The sequence below is a fragment of the Myotis yumanensis genome, unplaced genomic scaffold (assembly GCF_028538775.1).
Source record: "Myotis yumanensis isolate MYYU_CA2020_CCGP unplaced genomic scaffold, mMyoYum1.0.hap1 SCAF_13, whole genome shotgun sequence".
Taxonomy (NCBI): domain Eukaryota; kingdom Metazoa; phylum Chordata; class Mammalia; order Chiroptera; family Vespertilionidae; genus Myotis; species Myotis yumanensis.
Window position 1 is genome coordinate 23,827,836 of NW_027223764.1, and position 26,570 is coordinate 23,854,405.

The 26,570-nt window shown below is 39.2% G+C and overlaps 1 protein-coding gene across 5 annotated transcripts in view; it reads right to left on the reverse strand.

Annotated features, from left to right (window-relative positions):
• Positions 1–738: 738 nt before the first annotated feature.
• Positions 739–26,570, reverse strand: part of EXOC6 (exocyst complex component 6) — a 146,555-nt gene continuing 120,723 nt past the window's right edge. For all 5 annotated transcript variants that reach the window (XM_070432696.1, XM_070432695.1, XM_070432693.1 and 2 more), the window contains 2 exons: positions 3,184–3,296; positions 739–2,097 (listed from right to left, as the gene is read on the reverse strand). In XM_070432696.1, coding sequence (XP_070288797.1) covers positions 1,965–2,097; positions 3,184–3,296 — 246 coding nt within the window. In that variant the 3' untranslated portion in view covers positions 739–1,964. The remainder of the gene's footprint in view (positions 2,098–3,183; positions 3,297–26,570) is intronic.

The window sequence follows — 26,570 nt, forward strand, 5'->3', positions numbered from 1 at the left end:
ATCTACCACTTCAGGAATCCTTCAAAAGATGGTCGGGTTTCTAGGTGGTTAGAGCCCATGCCCGCGCACCCAAGGGTCTCAGGTTAGATTCCCGGTCAAGGGCACAGACCAGGGTTTTAGGGGGCGTGTGGGAGGCAACCAGTTGATGTGTCTGTTTCACATCGATGTTTCTCTTTCTTTCTTTCTCCCTCTCTCCCTTCCACTCTCTAAAAATCAAAGGAAAAAATATTTTCGGGTGAGGATTAAAAAAAAAATGATGGTTGCGGCATTGTTGCCCATCATTGTTGCCCGAAGCCAAAGAGAAGCAGATGTCCGAGGGCTCCTTTCGGATCTCAGGGACCACATTCACCATCTCCTTCCCCTTTGGAGGGCCCCCGCCCCAGTCTACACAGTTGTTTTTGCTTTGCATCACAGGGCTTCAAATGCCCCAGGACGCGCGCGCACGTCCCTGTCCCGACAGCAACCAGAGGGTGGGGAGGTAAAGCACAGAGTTCCTGTGTTACTGAGAAGAGTGGGGTGAACTCCGAAAGCCTGTTCCGGCTGTGCACGGCAGCCGCTCTCCGAATTTGGGACACCTCGCCCAAGCCGATGCCCTGGAGGGCTGGGTAAGGCACACCAGCGACAACCACATTCCACAGTCTTCCAAGAGAGCTAGCTAGCTGTTCACCCTCCTGTAGCAACTTCTAAGAATTACCATGTTTTCCATGTAAAGTTTTAAAAGTGTGAAAAACCTTTGGATAAGAGATGGTCAAAAGAACGTTTATTTTCTTTGTTTTAGTGACACCCCATTTCAATAACTAGGGAATAATACCCTTTCTAAATGAAGCAGTTGTTTTAAATCAGGAAGCTCTGAATAGATGCTAGAGCAGCTTATTTTCAAGAACTTGCTCAACCTCTTTTATATTTCATCACAAAATCAAGAAATGTACATATAATTTTTTACACTTATTTTACAGAGTCAAGTAGTTTTTTACAGGCATAAATCCTGAAAATGCAAAAGGAGCATTCAGCATAAATACAATGAAGAGAACATAAGGATCAGACTGCTGTTTCCATTTGGACTGCAGTAATTTACACAAAGGAAAATGTACATTGTTCTAGGTTTTCCAGAGTTCGTTTGGTTTGGCTTGTTTCCAAGTGAGGGTACGGTAAGGGGCCTGCTATTTGAAGGAAGTAACCTGACCCCTGTGGTACCTCGTGTGCAGGAACATAGCTACTGTGGCACAAGCTGCACCTGAAGTGGTTACCCCACTTACTTCCTGTCCTCTCTTTTAACTTGACCCAAACCAAATAAATTCTAGAATAGGGTCAGCTACAAACAATATAGTTAGAAATATTACCCCTGCCGAACACAAACATTGCATCTTTAGAAAATCTAACACTTGTCTTCATATTCAGAATGGTTACATTAAACCACCCAAAGAGAACAAATAATTCACATTCTTATGGAGTTAAATCAAGGTTGATTTCAGGGACCTTTAAAGATTTACCTATTTCCCCTTCAGAGTCAGCAGAATTAGAAAATTTTTGTCTACTTAAATCATATTTAGGTGAAAGTAAAAGCTAAAAGTCAGAAAATGACAGTGAAATAGTCCCATATCAGACATGATTGCATTCCAAAACCAGATACTGATGAAAAAACAAAACCACCATTCAAGTCTGAATAAAAAAAGATATGTATAGGCATAAGTTTTTCTAATGTATTAACAATCAGTTTCATATACAATTTTTGACCTGATTTACATATATTTTTATAAGTGAAAAATTAATGTTACATTTTCCATATACAAAATAGTATTCAATTATTTAAAAATCCATACAAATGATATTTATTACTGTCTCTCATTTCAGCTCTCATCAGCGTCTTTCCTCTTTTGTGTTTTTTAATTCTGCAAACTGCCGCTACCATAGAGATAACTATTCAGTCACAAATTTGGTGTCACTGAGTGCATGGGACGTGAAGTCTATGTGTGCTGGGACATACCATTCACCAAACTTCGCAGCTGTTTCATGACTGTCTCTATCAACTTCTGTTTATCTCGATCATTCTTCCTGAACTGAGCAAATATATTGTTCTTTTTGCTAGTATCCTTCATCCTAGGAACATATGTGAATGAAGAAGCTTAGTAAAAGAAATTATAACTTATGCTGTCACAAGTAAAGAATCTTGGGGTGCTCTGAATTATCTAACATTAAGCCTATGCTTGAAAAATATATTTCAAAGAAAATAAGTACTAATAGAATTAGGGAAATAGGTACCACACAAAAAAATTAGCAGCTTTATTCTACATTCTCTTTAAAGGGGTATTTTTGCATTAGTATATAAATCTAAAGTATATTATTTTCTAATATCATTCCATAAGTATGTTAAAATACATACCCTCTATTAACTGCAAATTATATTCATAACAAGACAAGGTAAAAGGAAAAATAACATTAGAAAATTTAAAGCAGCAATTTTTTTTTTTTTTTGCCTCAGTGGTGTTTCATGGTATTGTAAAATAAATTTACATGTATTTTAAACAGTTCTTTTTCTTCCCAAGTAAAATACACAATAGACATTTTGAAATGTGGGGAAATAATATACACTTTTAATTTAACAATTAAAATTTTTAATAGTGATACTTAAAATGAAAAATGATTGAGTAAAAAAAATCTGGCACATAATTTGACAGAAACCAACACCTACACTTGTATTATTTTTAATTGGACAAGATACACCAGCAAGTGTCCTGTTATTCCAGTTTTTACTGTATTATTTTCTAAATCACATGCTTCTCTGCTACAAAGAACCCAGGCCCATAACGGTGGGGTTTGATAGCACTCGCTGGTGGCAGCCATTCCAATTCTGAGCCACATTTTACAAAATAACTTCTTTCCTATGTTACAGCATAAAATATAGTTCCAGTTCTCCCTTGTCTCAAGTAAACACATTTCTAAGGCCAATGAAGCCTGCTACTGAGAGTACAGTAGGAAAAATGTTTTGTTCCTATTAACATAAATAGCAATCTCATACACCAACACTGAAGGGCAAAAAAGAGGCTTATGTTTTGGTTATTAAAATGGACTGAGCCTTTAAGCTCCCTTTAGACATTTCTCTTTTGATGAAAATCTCTAGTTCTTTAATCACTGAATCACAAAATGCTAAAATATTATGTAAAAAAGTTTTCAGAATATACTCACTTCTCCAAAAGAGTAAGGGCTGTGTTTGGATTCACCCGGAGGTACTTAGAAGCTGGCAGTCCATAATCAGCTAGATAAGTAGACCAATCCCAAACCATAAACAGGTCAAGGAGCTGAGAAAAATGGGGAAATGTTAAACCAACTTTTAGCTACTTACCTACAGCTAATACATAAGTATATGCCACTCTAGATCCACTGTAACATGACCTGCTTCTTAGATAAAACAGAATAAGGAAATTCCTTTTTGAAACTTCATTAACTGCACTTTATAATTAAAATAGTATTTACTGTCTTTTTACTTTTGAAGTCATTAAAATTGTCAGGGGTTGCTTTTCTAATAAAATACTTGATTGCATTTTCAAATAAGTATAAAATGAAAACAGTTAATATTAACTATATTAGGTATAGAGATTTAAACTTTACATATTATTCAGTTCACAAATTTAATAAGGGTTGGTGCTACTAATTGAAGAATGTTAAAGAACTTAAATTTAACCTTTTCTCTTAAAGGTTAAGTATGTTTACCTTTCTAAGAAGCCATTTGCATCTAGACTTTCCCAAAGTAATTTAAACCAAAAGCTCGGATAATCTCAATTAAGTGCATTAAACAACCTCTGCTGGATTCTCCCTGGTGATAGATCCTCAGTAGTCTTATGAAAGGAGGGCTTCAGGACTCAGCATGTTAACTCTAGGCAATCATTTTGTATAAACAAACAACAACAAAAAAGAAACCCTCTTGTTTTCTGTAATGTTTTAAAATCGACTATTTGCTTTATAATCTCCAGTTAGAACTGTTGTCAAATATGGAAGTAATCTTTTAAAAGCAATGCCATGCCTAAACCAAAGCACCAAACTCCTTATCCAACTTTAAAACCCTAATCCCCTTTAAGCCATTTAAAACCAACTTCCTATCCCCATTTGAATTGTTTCAGAAAGCTAAATGCTTTACTTACTACCTTCCTTCAGTTTTTATATTATTCCTTCTTTTTTGTTTTAACTAAGAAGTATACTGCTTTTGCTTTCAAATGAATGAAGCATTTACATTTACTCATACGCTATTCGAGCCACTAAATGTGAAAGGAATAAAACTTCTGGGGTGGTTCAAACCTAAAGAAAGGTTACAAGAAACTAACTCTTCCTTTGGAAGATAATGGACTTGTTTGACTTTTCCCATCCAACAAACAGCTATTAATAGAGAATTTCTTTGTAAAAGGAGGAAAATTCTATCATGAAAATATTAAGTACCAATATTAAAAGCCACTCTATTTTTTTTTTCAGACAACATTCTAGGCCATACCAAAATTTAAAACATTGGTACAGAAACTACATTGACACAAAATTAAAATAATATACTATATTTTTTAAAAAAGGGAACTTATTTAAAGTTCTGTGTAATTTTTGACTGTTGCAGCAAGTATTTTTTTTCCTTCCTTTCACAAGGAGAAAAAGTTACTTTCATATTCTCCTGTGGTGAAAATGTAAATTTGTGACACTTCTCTGCAATGTGATTTTGTTATATGTTTAAGAACCTTATAAAAATGGTCATTCTCTTTGACTCAGTAATCATACTTATAGGAATCTAACTCCAGGAAACAATAATAAAGGTGGACAAAAAAGTATGAGCAAAGATATTAATCTCAAAAATGTTATTTGTGTTATCAAAAAACTGAAGAGAAAAAAAAAACCCGAAAATAGCCTAAATCTCAATATTAAGATAATGATTAAATAGGAAGATATATCTACAAGACTATTATGCTGTTATTAAAATTGGTCTACACAGAATTTTAAATAGCTTAGGAAGATGCTTATAATAACTGTTGCTACTGAAATTATATAAAAACCCATCAAAAAAGACTGGAAGAAAATTTGAGAAAATGTTCTGAATGGCTGTTATTTGTGTGATGGGATTATGGGTAATGTATTGTCTTCTTTATTTTCATAATATTTCACAATGGACATGTATTAACTCTAGAGTTAGAAATAAGGTTTGCATATTTATATATTAAATTTCGATAATGACTACTCCTCACAGAGTCGTTAACAAAAGCCTCATTTTGAAGGATTCCTCTTCAGGTTAGGTATGTGTTTGCACAAGTGTGTGTGGGCATGCGCACAGTCAGCAGAAAGTAACACTTAATAACTGTATACTGGCTGTAATCTCCTTTTCTTTCCAAAAGGCATTAGCAACATGACCTTTGGGATTTGCAAGAGGAAGAGGCCTTAACAAAAGTCTGTTTTTCTCTTGTGCAGATCTACCCCCAGGTGGGAAAGGAGGAGCCCACTTAATTAATTAAAAACCTACACCAACTCCAACTGTGAATATAGAACTGGTTCTTCTACGGCACCAACACAGACTTTCCTAGATAAAGAAATATTATGCTTACAATTTTCACATATGGCCAGACAATCCTATGCAAATCTCTTACCTCTAGACATTACAGGACCACAAAATTTAACCTACCTGCCCACATGTAGACAAATCTCATTGACATGCTTTCAATTTTACACTAATACTTTATAGAACTACATATAGTGCAGAGCTAACTTGAAGATAGCTATGGAATGCATTGCCAATGTGGATAAAAGGGCTAAGCACCTAGATAACATTCATTTATTCATTCAACAAATATTGACGGCTCACCTACAAGGAGGCAGCGAAGTAGCATCTGTATTAGGCACTAGGATATAGTATTGAACAAGACAAAGTCCCTGACCTCAAAGAGTTTACATTATAGGTGGAAAAGGTGGAGAGGCAGACAGATAACAAGGAAACAAGTAATATTTTGATGTTAACATGACAAAATTATCTTAAAAAAACTATTTACACAAAACCCTAGTATTTTAAACTACCATAACATATAAGGAAGCTACTATCAATTTAATATTAAGTAAGATAGAAACTAATGATTTATGTAGGAGCCAGTGACTGCTTGCTCATTGTTCTCAGCCCATGAATCCAGTGGCTGTAAACTTGAGCACCACTTCAGTGTCTATGTCCTAAAGTATACATGGACGTGGGTGGAGGAGATATGGGGCCAGCAAGCATGCCGATCTCATATTCTGATTTCTCATTTTCATGAGTGTAAGGATTTTTCAAATGCACCATACTGCATCAATAAGTAAATAGAAACAAACTTCACAAAACGAGACAGGAAAACGCATAAAATGTGTCCAACAGAAGTGTAACTACTCAGTAGATATTCAAGAAATAACTGGGTGATTGATGATCCCAGACCACTATTCCAAGTTTACTTAGGCTTTTTTCTTAGGCTTCATGAGTACAAAAAATGAGCACCCTCCAGATCCCTTTGGCTATGCTGACAGCTCTCTGAAAAAGGCCAATGTTGGCCTGCAGGCAAATGAGGGCCAGTGAACGCAGTCAACTGACTTCCCCCATCTCTCCCAGGATTTGACTGGAGCATTGGTAAAGCCAGATTCCCTCACAAGAAAGCACTGGGTCTAATGCTGAATGCATTAAACGTTCTTCCTAGAGAAAGAAGCACTAATATTTCTGAATGGTCTTCTGGTATCCCTTATCCATAATTATAAGGTCCTTTTTCATTTTTAAAAAATTTTAAACTGAAGTGAAAGATGTAACACAAAACGAGAATGTTATGGAACAAACACTATACCAGGCCGAGTGATGGACTGAACCCATTTCTGTAGGCTGCTACCCATGCCTGCTTTGACTAAGATGCATGATCTCTGATCTTTGGGATGGTTTAAAGAGAACATGACTGCTCTGGAGCCAGAGTGTGACAGGAAGAGATGAGGAAACTGGAGTGATGACAGGTACAACCACTGACACTCACCTTCACTCCACACAAACAGCCAGTGCCTTGGGACCTGCCTCTCACATTCGGTCAAGTTTCATGGGATGCTCTATGTCCTTAATAGTAAAACCTTATTATGGAAAACCTCATTTCTCTATCTCAAGTTTTGCTTCCTTAAGATGGCAATACATAAACAATACATTTACTATTAATCACACCAAATCTCTCTCAGTCTTTTAAATAAACAGTAAGACATAGTCTCAACAGGTGAATTTATTATTTAACATATATACCTAAAATTCAAAGATGTAGATCAAATATGAACAAAAACAAAAATCTTCCCTAGATTATCCAAGAGCAATTTTACAATTACTTATTAAAGGATAAAGTTAGGCATATTATAATGAAAATTGGTATTAAGTTCTATAAATGGGTTTGTTCCAATAGTCAAGTAAAGTAATCCACCTTAAATCCTTTTGGGAAGTAAGCAAAGTATGGATCATATAAAAATGAACAGCAAAATAATGTGCCTCAGTTCTATCTCATCATGATTTATAAGATTACCTAAAATTAGTATCCTAACTTTTTTTTCACCAAGGATTCAAAAATACCCTTCATAACTAATCTGATAACATAAAGTGGATTTATGCCAATATTTGTAAGTGAGTTGTAAAAGTTTCACTTCCTCAGCGTTCCCTGTGTGTGTCCACCAAACAAAAAGATTCAGCTTACGGAAAGAAATGGTTGCATGGGTGGTCCCATTTATATGCTCAAATAGTTGAATCACTGAAGAATTCATCTGTGTCATCACATTTAGCTTGCTGACAGTTTCCCATCCTAAGTCTCACTCTATATCTACACTCAAGAAACTTGGGGTCTCAGACCTGTTGAGATCACTTTGTGCAAATGACACAATGAATCTAGGCCGATTTAAAACCATTCTATGGAACTCGAAGTGACTTTTTGCCTTTGTAAAAGTGAACCCAGAGTGCAGGTCATTTTTTCCTTGAATCTGGTTTAGCTTTCTTTGTTTTGGGTCTTTTGGGTTTTGCTTTTGAAGCACCTCAGGGGCAGTGACCCAAGACAGAAGATAAATAAAGTTAAGCCAACCTCAAGAGAAAAGCAATTGGGGATACCAGGTTTGCTTTTGTAAATGTGAACAGTGACCTGGGGGCTCAGGGTCAACCTTAGTCCCCCAAAGTCCTTTTTTCCAAACACCAAATCCACCTGGGACCTAAGAGTTGATTTGCAGATTCCAAAAGTAAACCAGGAGATCATTTTTCCTTTGCCTCCAAAAAACAAAACCAAAGCAAGGGTTCCTAGAGGGCTTCTGAGATTTAAACAACACAAAAATCCTAACCCATAATACAGCTTTACGAAGAAATATGAGTAATTGGGCACGGGGGAGTCAAGAAAAATGGGTCTTATTAAATTAGCCACAGTGGGGAAAATACAAGCCCCTTTCTAAATAGATGTTGAAATCAAACGACAAGCTATATGATTTTTAAAGTACTTGGTTTTACCCACTTTCCAGCTCTCTGGAAACAGCACATTTGGAAAAATCCACATACAGCACGGAAGAGAATCTTAAGTAGCAGACAGAAAGGGCTAGGGCAACACTAGGAAAAAGCAGTATTGTGCCTCCCACCCCCTCACTTTTTGTCCTCCTCATGCCTTTTACTCTCTGATGCACCTGAGCCCTTGCCCACGCCTGCCTTTCCCAGCGGGCCTCTCCACTCCCCGCCGTGTGAGGACTAGGAGGAGCTCTGAGCACGTTGTGCTGTAGAGGTTAAAAGGCACCGGTCTCTTCAAGTCACCGCACCCAGGTGAACTACACACAGCAGAGGTAGACTGTTTACCTAAAGTGTTCTTGATGGTAAGCTATGTCGTAGTCCTAGATAACTACTTTCCATCCCTACTATTACTACTACTGTCCTAGTTCCAATATAGGAATCACCCCCTGAGGCCTTTGGTCTTGCCTATCCCCTTTGCTTCTCCCTTCCAATATGCCAGATCCATCAACCTTTACACACTGATGCCAGAGATCCAGCTAAAATACAAATTTGATCACACCATTCATTTGCTTAAAACCTTCAATGGCTTCCCGAGTCTTACATGATAAAGTTTTAGTTCTTTAACATGACATGAAAAGTTATTTTGCACCTGATCCAGGTCAACCTTACAGCTTCTTCTCCTGACTTGTAACTTAAACTCCTAAACGAGAAATACTCAGAACTTATAAACCATGAAATGATAAACCTGTATATTTATCACTTTCTTCTCTGTGTGGAGTCTCCTTCTCCTCTTCATCCAGGTAACTTACTTATTCCATAAAATTTAAGTCAGGATTCACCTCTCTCAGGAAGCCTTCCCAGACCAGGTGGTCTTGGTTGGGTTGGCTGTTCCTCTTTTATAGCACCCTCCATATATCTCGAGTAGTTTTCACAACATATTGGTATCATTGGTTAATTTCTGTCAATTCACTAAAGAATCAAGTATCAATTAATTCCTTTTGTAGTTGGGTGACTCATGGCTACCTCAGCCCTGTCTCTTTCCAATATCCCAATAGTTGAAGAGCCCTGTCTTCTTCCTAAAAATGACCTTTGTAAGTGCCTCAAAGCTGGTGACTTATTTTGCTTAATATCTGTATCTTCACATTTGGCCCACTTCCTGGTATAAATTAAATAAATGCATGTTGAGATGAACTTCACAGGTTACCTTTTGATACAGAATTTTAAGTCTACACTGAACCCACATCTTACATACTAATAGTTTACATGTAAACTATTAATAATTAAGACACCTCTGAATTTTTAGTAACATCTTATAATTACTATGAAAGCCACACTAGTCCTCTTATTGACTGATTTATTTTGTGCCATAGAACATACTAAAATATTTCACAACCAAAGTTCTGCTCTTGAGATTACCTTTTGTCAACCAGTGGTGACACCATCAAACATGTTAAACAGACATTCTTGGGTCATACATTTAATTTTCTGTCCAGATCCATTACAATATCTGCCACTCTTATATAGCAGGTAGTTATGTAATGACTTCACCATTGGAGCTCAGACTTCCAATATTAAGGAAATCAAACCCTGAAACTCATGATTAGAGATGTTTACTAGACTTTCAATTCTCCCTGATGAGTCATTTTGCTTCACTGAAGCAATGAAGAAATAAGATCTGCTTGTATGACTTGACTGTGGAAGAATTTGAACAATGAAGGAAGACAATTCGGATTAGCCAATGAAGAAAAATTGGATGCCAATGTATCTATACTCAAGGATATATTAGAGAGAGTAGGTGCTTCAATGAAGAAAGTTAGACTATCTGGGGTTTCTTTATGTACTCCTTCATAGCACAATTGTTAAGAAGTAAAAAAAAGGGGGCTCTAGCCAGTTTGGCTCAATGGATAGAGCATCGGCCTGTGGACTGAAGGGTCCCAGGTTCAATTCTGGTCAAGGGCACATGCCTGGGTTGCAGGCTTGATCCCCAGTAGAGGCCGTGCAGGAGGCAGCCAATCAATGGTTCTCTCTTATAATTAATGCTTCTATCTCTGTCTCCCTCTCTCTTCTTCCTTCCCCCCTTCCCTCCCTTTCACTCTCTCTAAAAATCAATGGAAAAAAAACATCTTCAGGTGAAGATTAACAACAACAAAACACACACAAAAAAGAATTTAAGGGGTTTTGTATCTTCACTCATTTTATTTCTTTCTAATCTTATAATAGATTTTATAATCTTTACTCAAACTATTTTTCAAGAAATATATTTTGGCCCTAGTTAGTTTGGCTCAGTGGATAGAACATCGGCCTGCAGACTGAAGGGTCCCAGATTCGATTCCAGTCAAGGGCACATGCCCGAGTTGTGGGCTCGGTCCCCAGTGGGGGGTGTGCAGGAGGCAGCCAATGGATGATTCTCTCTCATCATTGATGTTTCTATCTCTATCTCTCTCTCTCTCTCTCTCCCTTCCTCTCTGAAATCAATAAAAATATATTTTAAAAAAGAAATATATCTCATTTACTTTTCTAGAATCTAAAAGGTGCTTCTCTTATGCTAGACAATTTATTAACCCCTAGTTATCCTGTTACTTGCGGACCTGATTGTACATGTAATTACATTTTGTCAGGTATAATTTGCTCAATAAACATGTCAGAACACTTGCTGCTTAGTTTGTTTCAATGATAAATTTAGTTTTTCTACAACCTCATGGCATAATTAAATGTGAAAGAAGGGCAGTAATCAGACTATACCGAAGCTGATTCACTCAGGCGAGAGTGCCTAACATGTAGCCATGGCTTCCTGTGGGGCCTGACACTTTCCCGAGTGCTTAGTAACAAATTTCTGGGATAGGGATAGGCCAATGGTGACAACACTGTGACATTCTGGCCATGCAGGTATCCACATGAACTTCAAAATGGGCAATAAGTTTGAAGATGCAGCTTAGTTAAGAAGCAGCTATTGGTAAAGAGCTTCAGCTATGGCTATAAACTTTCACTACAGCTTAAAACAGCAAAACACAAAAAGAAAAACCAAATAAAAACAACAGGGGAAGGGCTTATTTTCTTATGGAGATAAATGCAGCCTGCGGAATCAAGTGGCTTGTGCCCTAAGCTCTACAGCGCTTGCCTGATGTGAATCTGCACTAAGGAGTGCCAGTGCAAAAAGAAATCCCTACCTGACCTCTGAGTAACCTGAACAGGAAATGAGGACATTTCTAAGCAAAACAGGCTGTGTCATCCTGCTAAACTAATGGTTTCCATTGACACTTTGCATAAACATCTTACATGAGGCCACCAGAAAAAACTCAAGCCATAGCATCTCTTCTTTGTTTTTGGGTTAATCCTCACCTGAGGATATTTTTCTATTGATTTTTAGAGAGAGTGGAAGGGAGGGGGAGAGACAGAGAGAAACATCAGAGACACATTGATTGGTTGCCTCCTACATGCGAACTGGGCCAGGGATTGAGCCAGCAACCAACGAGGTATGTGTCCTTGATGAGAATTGAACCCGGGACCCTTCAGTCCACAAGCTGATACTCTATGCACTGAGCCAAACTGGTTAGGGCAGCATCTCTTCTTTGTAACACATAAAACAGAGCCTGGCCCAGTACCTTCAACACAACTAAGGTAAAGCTTGTTGATAATTAGGAGGACAAAGAAGGGAGAGAGGATAACAGGTAAGAAAGTTGGAAGCATTCTTTAAAATACAGATTAGTTGAAAATCTTATATAATAAAAGCCCAATAGCCCTAACTGGTTTGGCTCAGTGGATAGAGCATCAGCCTATGGACTGAGGAGTCCCAGGTATGATTCCAGTCAAGGGCATGTACCTTGGTTGTGGGCACATCCCCAGTAAGGGGTGTGCAGGAGGCAGCTGATCGATGTTTCTCTCTCATCAATGTTTCTTTTTCTTTTTAAAAAAATATATTTTATTGATTTTACAGAGAAGAAGGGAGAGGGACAGAGAGTTAGAAACATCGATGAGAGAGAAACATCGATCAGCTGCCTCCTACACACACCCCCACTGGGGATGTGCCTGCAACCAAGGTACATGCCCTTGACCAGAATCGAACCCAGGACCCTTCAGTCTGCAGGCCAATGCTCTATCCACTGAGCCAAACTGGTCAGGGCCTCATCAATGTTTCTAACTCTCAATCCCTCTCCCTTCCTCTTTGTAAAAACTCAATAAAATATATTTTTTAAAAAAAAGCACAACCGCCCTGACCGGTTTGGCTCACTGGATAGAGCGTCGGCCTGGGGACTGAAGGGTCCCAGGTTCGATTCCGGTCAAGGGCATGTACCTTAGTTGCAGGCACATCCCCGGTGCGGGGTGTGCAGGAGGCAGCTGATCGATGCTTCTCTCTCATCGATATTTCTGACTCTCTATCCCTCTCCCTTCCTCTCTGTAAAAAATCAATAAAATAAAAAAAAAAGCACAACTGAAACGGCAGCTGGCCCCACCCCCCAGCGAGGACCCCCACCCTGATCCGGGGCCCCCATCAGGGCAGGTTGGCCGGCTCCCACCTGTGCACTGGACCTCTATCCTATATAATAAAAGGATAATATGCAAATTGACTCTAATGGCAGAACAACCACTCGACCAGTCACTATGAGGTGCACTGACCACCTCTCTGTTTTTTCCCCTGGCCGGCAGGCTCCGATCACCTGATGGCGGATGGGGAACCGGGGGTAGGTGGCGGGGGATGTGGGTGGCACCAGGCCAAGGCCCCTGCTCCACCAGTCACCCCACACACAGAAGGCAACCCACGGCGGGGGGCAGGGCCAGCGAGTGGCAGGAATGGCCAACCTCTCGGTCCCTTCCCGCAGCCATCAGGCTCCAATCACCTGATGGCAAATGGGTAACTGGGGTGGGTGGTGGTGTGAGGCGGGGCCAGCTGCGGGCAGCCAGGGAAGATGGCCCTGATCGCAGGCCAGGCCTAGGGACCATACCCGCACATGAATTTCGTGCGCAAGGCCTCTAGTCAATTAATAAAAGATTTTTTTAAAAAGGAATTTAATTCTTATCAAGAATTGAGTAATTAAGAGTATTCAATGGTTTTGAACTATTCAACAAAAACTACAATTTAAAAATAAGTCACGTTTTTCAGAATAATTAAAAAATATCTGGCCCTAGATGGTTTGTCACAGTGGATAGAGCGTTGGCCTGTGAACTGAATGGTCCCAGGTTTGATTCTGGCCAAGAGCACATGCCCGGGTTGCGGGCTCAATCCCCCCCAGTAGGGGGCGTACGGGAGACAGCCGATAGATGATTTTCTCTCTCATTGATGTTTCTATCTCTCTATCCCTCTCCCTTCCTCTCTGAAATCAATAAAAATATATTTTAGAAGAACTTGTATGCATGCATATAAGCATAACCAATGGACACAAGACACTGGGGTGTAGGGGAGGCCAGGGGAATGTCAAGGGGGGGAAAAAAGGAGACATATGTAATACTCTTTGTAATACTTTAAGCAATAATAATTTTAAAAAAGCCCTAGGGAAAACAAACTTGGGGAGAAAAAAAAAAAGATACTCTTCCTTTGCTAATCCTCTCAAAGTGTGGATTTTTTTTTAAATATATTTTATTGATTTCCTACAGAGAGGAAGGGAGAGGGACAGAGAGTCAGAAACATCGATGAGAGAGAAACATCTATCAGCTGCCTCCTGCACACTCCCCACTGGGGATGTGCCCGCAACCAAGGTACACACCCTTGACCGGAATCAAACCTGGGACCCCTGAGTCCGCAGGTCGATGCTCTATCCACTGAGCCAAACCGGCCAGGGCTCAAGTGTGGATTTCTATTGTTGCCTATAATAAACCATTCTTTTCTTAAAAAAAATAAATAAAAATAAAAATATATTTTAAAAAAATCTGACATTTGGTTATAGTGCTTCAGAATGTTGGAAACTGACACCATTTGGTTGGGAACAATCAAGCTCCTCCAATGTCTCACCTAATCAATATCCTATGGATATTATTTGCTTTCTAATTATAGTTCACTTGGATAAAAAGTGCTATTTCATGACACCAATATTACATTTATTCACAGGCCCTATTAAATTCCCCTCCAATTCAATTTTGAAAAATATCAAACTACAGTGGGGCCTTGACTTACGAGTTTAATTCGTTCCGTGACGGAGCTCGTAACTCAAATTACTCGTATGTCAAATCAACAGTGAACAAGTGAGACACTGATGCTGGGCTGATGTTGTGGCATTCACTGTGACATTCGCTGCGCCAACTAGCGGTGGGGTATCTGAAGTTGGCTCATAACCCAAATTTTAGCTCGCAACTCAAAGCAAAAAATCGGCCGAGAGACGGCTCGTATCTCGAAAAACTCGTTAGTCGGGACACTCGTAAGTCAAGGCCCCATTGTACTTTCATTTTGAATTAATCATTTATGAGTGTTGTAAACTTTGGGTCTTAAACTCCTCTTCTATTTGACATTAGCAATGAAATGATGATGCTAACCCAGTCTTTGGATACAAGGAGTTCATAAGTATAATGAAAGAGATATCCACACAATTATGAACGTGCTAATTACACTGATAGAATTATGTATAGGTTATTATTATTAGAGCGTTCAATCTTATCTGGGGGATGAGAAGTAAACACAAGATGGCATCTTAGGTAGAACGCAAACTGAGTCTTAAAAAGGAGTTAATCGAGGAAAGGGTAGTATTTCAAACTGATGGGACAGCATAAGAAAAGGTACAAAGAGGAGAAATAGCTGTGCTTATGGGGGGTGTTACGCACTTTAGGATTGCTAAACTGAAATATAAGTTAAGGAGTGGCACAAGTCAGGCTGGAGAAGGGCATGGGGAGCTGGGTCATTAAAGGACATTTATGCTGGGTTTAGAAACTTAGGGAAGCTTTTAAACAAGGGGAATCCCATGGTCAGATTCATCACTTAGATAAGTAATTCCAATAGCTCTGTGAAGAATGGATTTGAGGAGAAAACATTAAAAGTAGAAAAATAATTAGGAGACCATTGTGATAATCTTGAAATACACTAGGACAGACAGGTAGTTGGGATAGAGAGAAGACTATGGATAGGTAGTAGACAAGTATTCAGGATGGAAAGAATAGGATGGGTTTGAAAATATTTAGGAGGAATATGATGACTGACTGGATGGGGACATGGCAGAGCGATGCCATCAACCAAAATAGAGAACACAGAAAGATGATATGGTTTGAGAATGAGGGAAGATATGTGTTGACAGCTTTGGCCACATAGGATGTGAGACATACATCCCAGTGGAAACGTCTACCAAGCAACTGGTATGTATCTAGGGCATACAGCACTTATGCCAGAGAGAGATATGTGAGTAGGGGGTAGAAAAGGAATCCACAAAAGAGAAAACAAACGTTAGAGTACAGCCTTTGAACAAAAGAGAATTTTAAAGAGGACATGATTAACATTATCAAACGCAGTGAAAAGAAGCAGTAAGATTAGGGCTAAAACATCTACCAGCCTTCCCTAATGAGCTAAGCGAACAGTGTTTCAGCAGTGTGGCAAAGCAGAGAATAGTGGATGGAGGAATGGATGAGAGATGAGGAAATAAGGTTATAAAATTAATTATAAATCATTCTTTTAAGGAATCTGGGTACAAAGAAGAAAAGAGATTGAAAATAGCTAGAATGAGACTAGAGAAGGTATTTCCCCTCCCGTCCATATGCCCCCCCCTTCCCTCTCTCTCAGATAGGAAAGATTTGAACATGTTTTTAGGCTAAGGTAGTTAGGAAAATGATAAAGCAGAGGAAAGACAGATGAATAACAAAACAAAGTCCTATGAAAAGATGCAGTCAAGGGCATAGGAAGATGAGAGAGCCTTGACTAAAACAGCTACCTGTTATTTGAGTGTGAAGGAAAGGAAATGAGGGTGCATGTAAATATAGATACACTGATTACAAAAGCAACAATGAGAGATCAATGGTGATAGAGATGAATGAGGAAGCTCAAAGGGGCTGGAGCTTTCACTCAGGTGAAGGAACAATCCTATCTAATAAAAGAGTAGTATGCAAATTAACCATCACTCCATGACAAAGATGGTGGCACCCATAGTGGCTGGAGGGGAAGGGGGGAGACGCTGGCGGCAGCACCCCAGTGACGCGAGCCCAGCGTCCTGCGCCCTGGCCACACGGAGGGAGGGGCCTCTGGCCAGAGACTGGGTCACAGGACACTGGCATTGTTGCAGGCCAGGCTGAGGGACTGCCCCCGTGCCCCCGCACAAATTTTGTGCACCAGGCCTCTAGTGGTCTATGAATAGAAATGAAAAACTAGGAGAAAACCAAAGTCTCAATCACTCTGTGGAGCATATGAAAGAATGCATGGCTACCACTAGCGAGGGCTACACAGTTAGCAGTATCCTCAGAATTCTGTGACAAGGAGGTAAAGAAAAACCTTCTGTCCAATAATTAAAGCTGTAGGGCCATTTCCATTGGAATGAAGGTGTAAGAGGGTTAGAAGTGAACAGATAGTGCAAACAAACCAAGGAGTGACTAGACAGGAAAAAGGTTGGGAGGTGGGAAGGAATGCAGTAAGAAAATACTAAGTGCCTTATCCAGTTTAGCTCAGTGGATAGAGCGTTGTTCTGTGGACTGAAGGGTCCCAGGTTCAATTCCGGTCAAGGGCATATGCCCACATTGCATTTTGGGCTCGATCCCCAGTAGGTGTGTGCACAAGGCAGCAGATCAGTGGTTCTCTCTCATCATTGATGTTTCTATCTCTCTCTCCCTCTCCCTTCCTCTCTGAAATCAATGAAAAAAAATTTTTTTAAAAAGGTAGTGAGAAAAAAGAAAAGAAAGTACTGAGGAGGGAGAAAGTACTTAGCTCTCTTGAGAAATCAAATATTTTAATCTTCTAGAATGAGGGACAGTGCATGAGTTTCAGAAGGCTGTCATGAGGTTTTCAAAAGTGCAGAGAAGCCTCTATATTTGAATGTAGGTGATCTCAAGACATCTAGAGCAGCCGCAAGAGCCCTGGTTAAAGGGAGAGCTTCTAGGAGGTTTGGTTTGATTTTCTGAAGACCCTTCCAATTCTCAAGTCTTAGGATTTCAGGACTATGAAGATCATGGAGTCACAGACCACAGTAATTGAACGATGATTTGACATTTAAGAAAACACAAAAGAGACAAAGAAAAAAAAACCACTGAATTGTAAAACACTCCAAGAACTAACCTGTCACTTAACATTAAGTACTAAGTAAGTACTGTAATGTATACCTTAGGAGGAAGTTCAGGCAAAAAATACTATGAATGTTTAATTTTCAAATAAAATAATCCCTTCAGCACTTTCATCCTCTTGACATGTTAGTAAAAATTTTCATAATTATATATCCATTTGGATCTTAAGAGGTCATTATTGACCTAAAAGACACTAATCTAAATTTCTTTTAATATATGGTAAATATGGCAGAATGCACCACTTCAAAGTGCTAGCTGAATATTCGCAGTGTTTGGTTCTCTGAGCCACCCAAATTTGAGGAAGGGTGACTCTGTGGGCCACTGAGAACTTCCAAAAGCTTGGATTATGTACATATACCTAGTTTATTGGGTATGTTTGTTTTCACTTTTCCAACCAAGTTATGAGTCCTTCAAGGGCAGAGTACTAGCTCTTCCTTCTCCCTTAAGGTACTCAATAAAAGCTTGTTGAACTGAACTAAATTATATTACACACAACACTTTGAGAAGCAAAAGTTTGATTGTCTTTTCTCTGACAGAACACAGCCACAAAGGAAAAGCAGAGAGATTAATGCAGAAAATGAAGCTTTAAATTTATACCACTGGAAAAGCTTTGTAGAAATATAGTTTGAAACTATGCATCTTTCTCACATAGATTACCTACAGTGGATCCTAATTAACCCACTGTTAGTTTTTCTTTATCTCTATTTCAGGTCACTAGTTGTATCTGTGTATAACTTAACTTGCAAAACTCATTCTAGTGAAGTACAGGCTTTTCTATTCTTTATGAAAGGAGAAGCTGAGCTTCAGAAAGATTAAGTATCTTGTTCAAATTTATATATGAAGTAGGGTTAGAATCTAACTTCCTCAATTTATAAGTTAAGTGTTTGAACAACTATATTAGGATGGCTAATTTACATAGGTTTCCTTTTATTAGTGTGTATAACCAATCTGCTTTCAAAAGAATGCATGGTAAGGTTTTTTTTTGTTAATCCTCACCCGAGGACATTTTTCCATTGGTTTTTAGAGAGAGTGGAAGGCAGAGGAAGAGACAGAGAGAAACATTGATGTGAGTGAGACACATTGATTGGTTGCTTTCTGCACGCACCCCGACCAGGGCTGGGGAACCTGCAACCAAAGTACATGCCCTTGACCGGAACCGAACCCGGGACCCTTCAGTAAGAAGGCCAAGGCTCTGCTCACTGAGCCAAACTGGCTAGGGCATGTAAGGTTTTTTTAAACACTGTGGTAAGATTCACACTGGATATGATAAATATAACATAGACAGTCTCAGGAATTTTGTTTTATATAGCAAAAAGATCATAACAGTGAATATGATTTTTGGTTATAATACTCATTAGTATATGAAACAAACAGTGCATTATTGCTATTTTTCTGCCAAAGTATTCAAATATTTAAACTTCTCATAAACTATTCTCCCAATCCAAAATCTGTAATGGGAAGGAAAAAAAAAAAGTAGGAACATTTTTAGTCAATAAAAAAATAATTAGAGAAAAACATTATTTCTTATAAGCAAATAATAGAAAGTTTGGCAAAAATGCAAATTAATGTTGAGAGGAAGGATAAAGTTACCTGTTGGATAGTGTCAATGTTGCGATTATATCCAATAATTAATTTAATAGATGTATAATATTTATTAAAGGCCAGATTATCACTATCCTTTATTGTTGACAGGCTATTCTGAAAATTTTACCCTACCACTCTCAGTGAAAGAAATAGCAAGAATATTGATAATTAAAAACATTTAAGTTCGAGACTGACTCTCTTTACATTATGCAATGGCTTACAATTCCCAGTCTCTGGAGACAAAGGCTTACTCCTTGTGGAGCACACTTGAAAATTTACCTCAAAATTAATCACAGTACAAAAATGCTTATACTATAAATAAGGAATATTCCATATTTTGCTAAATGCACATTTACACAAATAATTTTTCCCATAAATCTGCTAATTTTTTTTGGTCATATAGCAAACTTAAGCACTTTTTAAAAAAATAATTCTGGTTGGTTTATTTCTTTGAGCATTATTTTGGCAATACCCAGTAAATTCTACTTCACAAAAAGCAGAGAGAAATACAACTGCTCAATATATAAGTCTAAGGATATTAACTGCAGCATTATTTAGATGTAGAAAAACTGGAGACCCCATAATGTCCAAAAAAAAGAGGACTTGTTTAATAAATTACGGTATATTTATTTTCCATAGGAAGACATGAAAAATAAAGCAGATTCATATTTACGAATATGAAATTCATGCAGTGCTGCATGAAAAATGTAAATTATAGCATAAATGACCCATTTCCTCCCCAAAAGTCAAGACCTCTACATGTGTTCACACAAGTGGGTGCATGTCTGTGTTTAAATGCACCTTATGAAAGGTCTGCAGGGAAACACAGTGATGGCTCCGAGAAACTGAAGCAGAGAGCTTTGTCTTTATACATTTCTACGTTTGCTTGTTGGTTTAAATAGTGAACATGCAATGTCAATCTCCTGATTTAATAATATAGTTATATAAAAAATGCCATGGGGGAGCTGAGCAAAGTGTACATAGGACCTCTCAACTATATTTGCAACATCTTGTGAGTCTCTAATTTTTATTACTTAAGAATAAAAAAATTTAAAAACCAGTGAGCATGTGTTATTTTTATGATTATTATGGTGTTTATCTGGTTTTCAAAAAAATCCTTTTAGAAGTAATTTTCTAAACTACAAACCAGCTCTAACCTTTTTTAAAAAAAACCTTCATTTATCCTTTCTCTAACAATTTTCTGTCTTTATGTAAATCAATTTTTATGACCAATATCATGTTCTTTCTCTCTGAAGAGCTTCTTTTAACATTTACTGGTGATAAATCCTCTCAGTTTTGTTAGTCTGAGCGTTATGTGTTAAATTGTGCTCCCCCCCCAAATTCATATTTTGAAGCCCTAACTCCCAATGTATCTATATTTGGAGACAGGGCCTCTCTAACCTGTACTCTTAAATGAATCACAAGAATCTATGAATTCCAAATTTATATCAATAACTGAAGGTTATGAGCATAAGTCACATTCATAGTTAAGCACATAAAGTGTAAAGTACCAGAATTATGACACTGGAACAAAAGAGGACAAAAAGGCTAAAGTCATTTAGGTTCAGATTAATCCTTTATAATCCAAGCTCTCCCAAAGGGCAGCATACTTTTCTAATATCTGGACCTTAAGGTAAACTTTGTGAGATGTCTGGTCTTGCTGTATTCAGGAGTAAACCCACATACATCTTCCTTTAATTCTTTGGCACTTCAAATGAATTGAGGATTGTCTAAGGGAAAAATACTTGCTGGAGGAGCTGTGTGAACAAGCTTGTTGTCCTGCTACTATATCTAGTCAAGCATTCAGATACTACAACTTTGGCAAATCCCATTAATACTTTAAGAAGTCAAAGACTTTAAAACTTCTAAAGAAAGTTCCTGTGAAATAGTCACAGGGCAAGTTTAAGCAAGCAGAGTGTGTATACAATATAGTAACAAATATAATGCAAACAAAAGAAGATTTGTTTAATTATAGTGGAAATAATTGTTATTTAAAAGTGCCTTCTTCCTCATAAAAGAATAAACTGGACTAGTGGCAAAAGAATTGTATGTTATGATGCCTTAAGATTAGAAACAGAAGGCAGAAATTTCAAAGTAAAGTGTTGGCAGACGCCCAGTCTCCATGGCAAGAATTATGGCCAAACAATTCCTTCACAACTTCCAAGGCTTGTTCATGTCCCTTTAGGTAGAATCCAAAGTTTTTCATTTTGAGTCAAATACAATCAGGCTCTCCTATCTTTCGATGTTGAAGCACATCTGAACTTCTTTCCTAAACTTTATCACCATGTGGAAGTATAGTAGAGAAGGATTATCAGACTAAAAAGGGCAGAAGAAGTAGGTGATGGGGATAATGAGAGCAAGGAGATGGGTGCCCAGAGTACTTCCCTTATGAAGCAATGCTTCTGGAAGGAACTATGCTTCTCATAGTTCGCCATGATGTAGACCAGGCACACCAGCCTTTCCATCCTGATGAAGTATGGTAAGTACAGGCAGATGGCAGCTGCTGACTTAATCAATTAATGGCCTCTTCAATGCAAGCTTCACACAATTCACTAATTTTATTTTTATTAAATATATTTTTATTGATTTCAGAGAGGAAGAGAGAGGGAGAGAAAGATATCGAAATATCAATGATGAGAGAGAATCATGGATCGGCTGCCTCTTGCATGCCCCCCTACTGGGGATTGAGCCTGCAACCTGGGCCTGTACCCTTGACTGGAATCAAACCCGGGACCCTTCAGTCCGCAGGCTGACACTCTACTCACTGAGCCAAACCAGCTAGGGCACAATTCACTAATTTTAGTGATGAAGATTAGGCATGTCATGTAAAAGACTTCTTCCAGAAATAAACTATAAGCATTTTCCCTCACACATTTCATTAAACCATTAATACATAGTTAAAACAGTTCAGGAAACAGTTTTGCAAGGTCATATAAAAGTTAATGAAAAGCAGGACTACTCCACTTTGTTTCCTGATTTCCTACACAATAGTGTCTTCTCAACATACCATTTGGACACTTCAGTGGCTTTCTTTTTACACACCTTAATTTCTATCGTTTAGCCAAGATATGTTTCTGAATCTAATAGTCTTTATCTTCATTGATTCCAACTCACTCCTGTCTCAAACTGTCTACCTCTTATTTTATTGTCTATTGTTCAATTTTGTGTCCCCAGTGGCTGACTATGGTAGGCACTCAATAAATATTTGTCAAATGAATGAATAAGTGAAGAAACAAATGAAAATCCATTCACACATAATTCTTTTTATTGCAAGCAGCTTTAGGATTCCACTAACAAGTGTTTACTTTATTTACACATTGCTAGTTCCAAAAGGATTTTAAAGCAACTTACAAAAATACATGCAAGACAAATTACAACTTAATAACTGAGAAAAGTTAAGGACAATATAAAGTAAAGGTGGCAGAGAAGATAAGATCTGTATACAAAATACATGTGATGCTATCCTATACATCGGAGCTTTGTAGCTCCCACATAAAAAAGACAATATAATTAGTTAGATAACTCACAGTATTCTTGAGATTAAAAAACAACAACAACTAGTAATTGCTCAGGATAAATTCAACTATTTCTTTTTAAAAAATATATTTTTATTGATTTCAGAGAGGAAGAGAGAGGGAGAGAGAATTATTAATCGGCTGCCCCTTGCATGCCCCACACTGGGGATTGAGCCCACAACCCAGGCATGTGCCCTGATTGGGAATTAAACCATAACCTCCTAGTTCAGTGATGGCGAACCTTTTGAGCTCGGCGTGTCAGTATTTTGAAAAACCCTAACTTAACTCTGGTGCCGTGTCACATATAGAAATTTTTTGATATTTGCAACAAAGACTTATATTTTTGCTATTTATTTTATATATTTAAATGCCATTTAACAAAGAAAAATCAACCAAAAAAATGAGTTCGCATGTCACCTCTGACACGCGTGTCATAGGTTCGCCATCACTGTCCTAGGTCATAGATTGACGCTCAATCACTGAGCCACGCTGGCTGGGTAAATTCAACTATTCCTAATATTAAAAAAAAAAACACACCACTGAAACGTCTGAGTCCATACAAAGAAGCCACTGTGAAATGTGGTGAACCACATGATCAGTAATTAATAGATTAATCAATCATCTGTAGCTTAGACTACCAAAATAATCACCTAATTGTTCTTCCTAATTATAATTTTGTCCCTTTTCAATCTATTCACCTTAGAGCGGCCAGAACAGCTACACTAATAAAAGACAAACACGCAAATTGACCGTACCTTTGCTATGCCTTAAGCCACGCCCACCAGCCAATCAGAGCGACTATATGCAAATTAACCTAACCAAGATGGCAGCCGGCAGCCATGGAGCTGGAGCAAGCAGGAGGCTTGGTTGCCCCAATGATGGAGGAAGCCAAGCTTCCCAGCTGCCGCAGCCGGCTCTGAGCTCCACTCAAAGCAACAAAGTTTCAATTATAGAAGGTAAATAACCCCAGATACCTGCTTTCAGCCGACCGTGGCCACAGAGCTGGAGCGAGCAGGAGTGGGTTGCCCCTGGCGATGGAGGAAGCCAAGCTTCCCTCCCGCCCGCCCTGGCCTGCTCTGAGCTCCTCTCAAGGCTACAAAGTTTCAGTTATAGAAGGTAAATAAATCCCAGAATAAAAAAAAAGAAAAAAAGAGAGGCTAGGAGCTTCTGTCGCCAGGGGGGTCTTGGCCAGCCTGAAAACGGCCCTCAGCCCCTCACCTAGACTGGCCAGGCACCCCAGTGGGGACCCCCCCACCCTAAAGGGAGTGTGGCCAGCCTGAAAACAGCCATCAGCCTCTCACCCAGGCTGGCCAGGCACCCCAGTGGGGACCCCCACCATGAAGGGGGTGTGACCAGCCTGCAAACACCCATCAGCCCCTCACGCTGGCTGGCCAGGCACCCCAGCGGGACCCCCACCCTGATCCAGGGCACCCTTCAGGGCAAACCAGCCGGCCCCCACCCATGCACCAGGCCTCTATCCTATATAATAAAAGGGTAATATGCAAACTGATCCTAACAGCAGAACGACTGGGAATGACTGGTCACTATGACACACACTGACCATCAGGGGGAAGATGCTCAATGCAGGAGCTGCCCCCTGGTGGTCAGTGTGTTCCCACAGGGGGAGCTCTGCTCAGCCACAAGCCAGGCTGACGGCTGCCAGTACAGTGGTGGTGGTGGGAGCCTCTCCCGCCACCTCAGCAGCGCTAAGGATGTCCGACTGCAGCTTAGGCCTGCTCACCGCTGGCAAGTGGATATCCCCCGAGGGCTGCCGGGCTGCCAGAGGGATGTCTGACTGCCAGCTTGGGCCCGATCCCCCAGGGAGCAGGCCTAAGCCAGCAGGTGGACATCCTCCGAGGGGTCCCAGAATGCAAGAGGGCATAGGCCGGGCTGAGGGACCGCCCCCCCCCCCCCCAGTGCACAAATTTTTGTGCACCAGGCCTCTAGTTTTAAAAATAAAATCATAATGATACTAACCTGCTTAAAACCCTGGAATGCTAAACTCCTTAACAAGGCCCTACATGATTTGGCTCTGATACTCTCCAATTTCCTCTGTACCTCTCTGCTCCTTGCTCACTGCACTGCAGCCACACTATTATCCGTTCTCTTCCTTGATAGCACCTCAGGACTTCGACTTGCTCTTCCCTCAGCCAGGCATGCTATCTCCCCATATCTTCCCATTTCATTCAGATATCTACTTACATGTTGCCTCCTTAAAGAGGTTTTCCTTGACAATCCAATCTGATGTGGTCCACCTCACCCCCAGTCACTATCACACTGACCTGCTTTATTTTTCTCATAGAACCTGAAGCTATTTGAAATGATCACTGTTTGTTGTGGATCTCCCTCTAACAAAATGAGATATGAGCAGGATCTTGGCTATCTTTGCTCACCACACCACTGTATCTGCAGCACTCAAATCAGTGCTCAGAGCAGGTGGTCAAATATTGGTCAAGTAAAGGAAGAAATATCTGAAAACAGAGCAGTTCTTGGTGATCTGGCTTGCCTGACAGCCTTCAGTTTTCCTAGAACAGTGGTGGTTAGAGAACTGCGGTTATGTCATATATGATGCCTCTGAAATCTTTTGAAAATGTTAGACCCTCTTCTTAGAAAAACACACACACAAGCAAAATTTTGCATAAATCTTTTAAAACCAACCCACAGCCCCCAAGGTGTAAAGGCATGTAAGAACATTTGTGCAATGCAATGCAATCTATGTCATAACCAATTCCATTCCACAGAGAGTTGATGGCTGAGGGGGGAAAGGGGTGTGGGGGGGGGGGGAGTGAACAAATAAAAAGCTGCAAATCACTCCTAACAGATTTCTCTATAAAATGTAGAATATAAAAGTGGCCAAATGAGTAATAGCCATGGCTAATGGCTGCTTAGTCTCTTCACATAGCATATTGTATCGAGAAGCCCCGACGTGGAATTTTTCATGAAAGGAAATGGCACATGTGTTGATGATATGCATGGTAAGAAAACAGATCTGAGAAGCTGCCTCTTTTAAAATGGCATAGACTATACTCTTGTTCTAACTGAATGAGATTGTACGGGACCAGGAGATGAAGAGAGCAAGTCAAGTTCCAGAAATGGATAAAGTTAAACACACACACACACACACACACACACACACACACACTAAAAATGATTGGCTTAATATTCCAAACAGGCCATGAACTCTCTAGAGGCAGAGAAACTTCCCTGGGTACCATTAATAAAAAGATGCATGTGTAGGGTCGCAAAATGACTTTCAAAATGTATTTTTTAAGTTATGTCAGATCAAAGAAATGATGGCAGAAAAAAGAATAGATTCAGGTGTAAAAGTCCTCCCTTGCCTGCTAGGGTGGACTTGGTGTCATCTAAGAGACCAATTGAACAAAGTCACTTTTGTTCTCCTTCTCCTTCTCTTTTAGTATCTGCAGGCGTGTAGGCTAAGTTAATGTGCAAAGTAAACCACCTGGGCAAAAAGTATCTGCAGGTTCTAAAGGACTTAGAACTTCCTCATCACATTTTAGTACCACTAAACTGTAAGAGCCACTATTTTCTTTGTGGATGTTTGGCTTTGTTTTAAGGTTCTTATTTTGGTATTAGATTTTTTGTCTTAAGGTGCCAATTATCTTGAAAAAAGTCACTTCAACTGTATTTCCTTTTTAATACTAGGAGACCCTCTTTACAACACACAGAAAATATAGAACTTACCTTGATTGTTTTACCAAAATATCTCTCCTTCAAACTCTTCCCATCTCATTTAGAGTGCATTAGTAAGGGGGGTGGGGAGGAGTAGTGAATATATTCTTTCTTTCTCTCAAAGTATGCACACT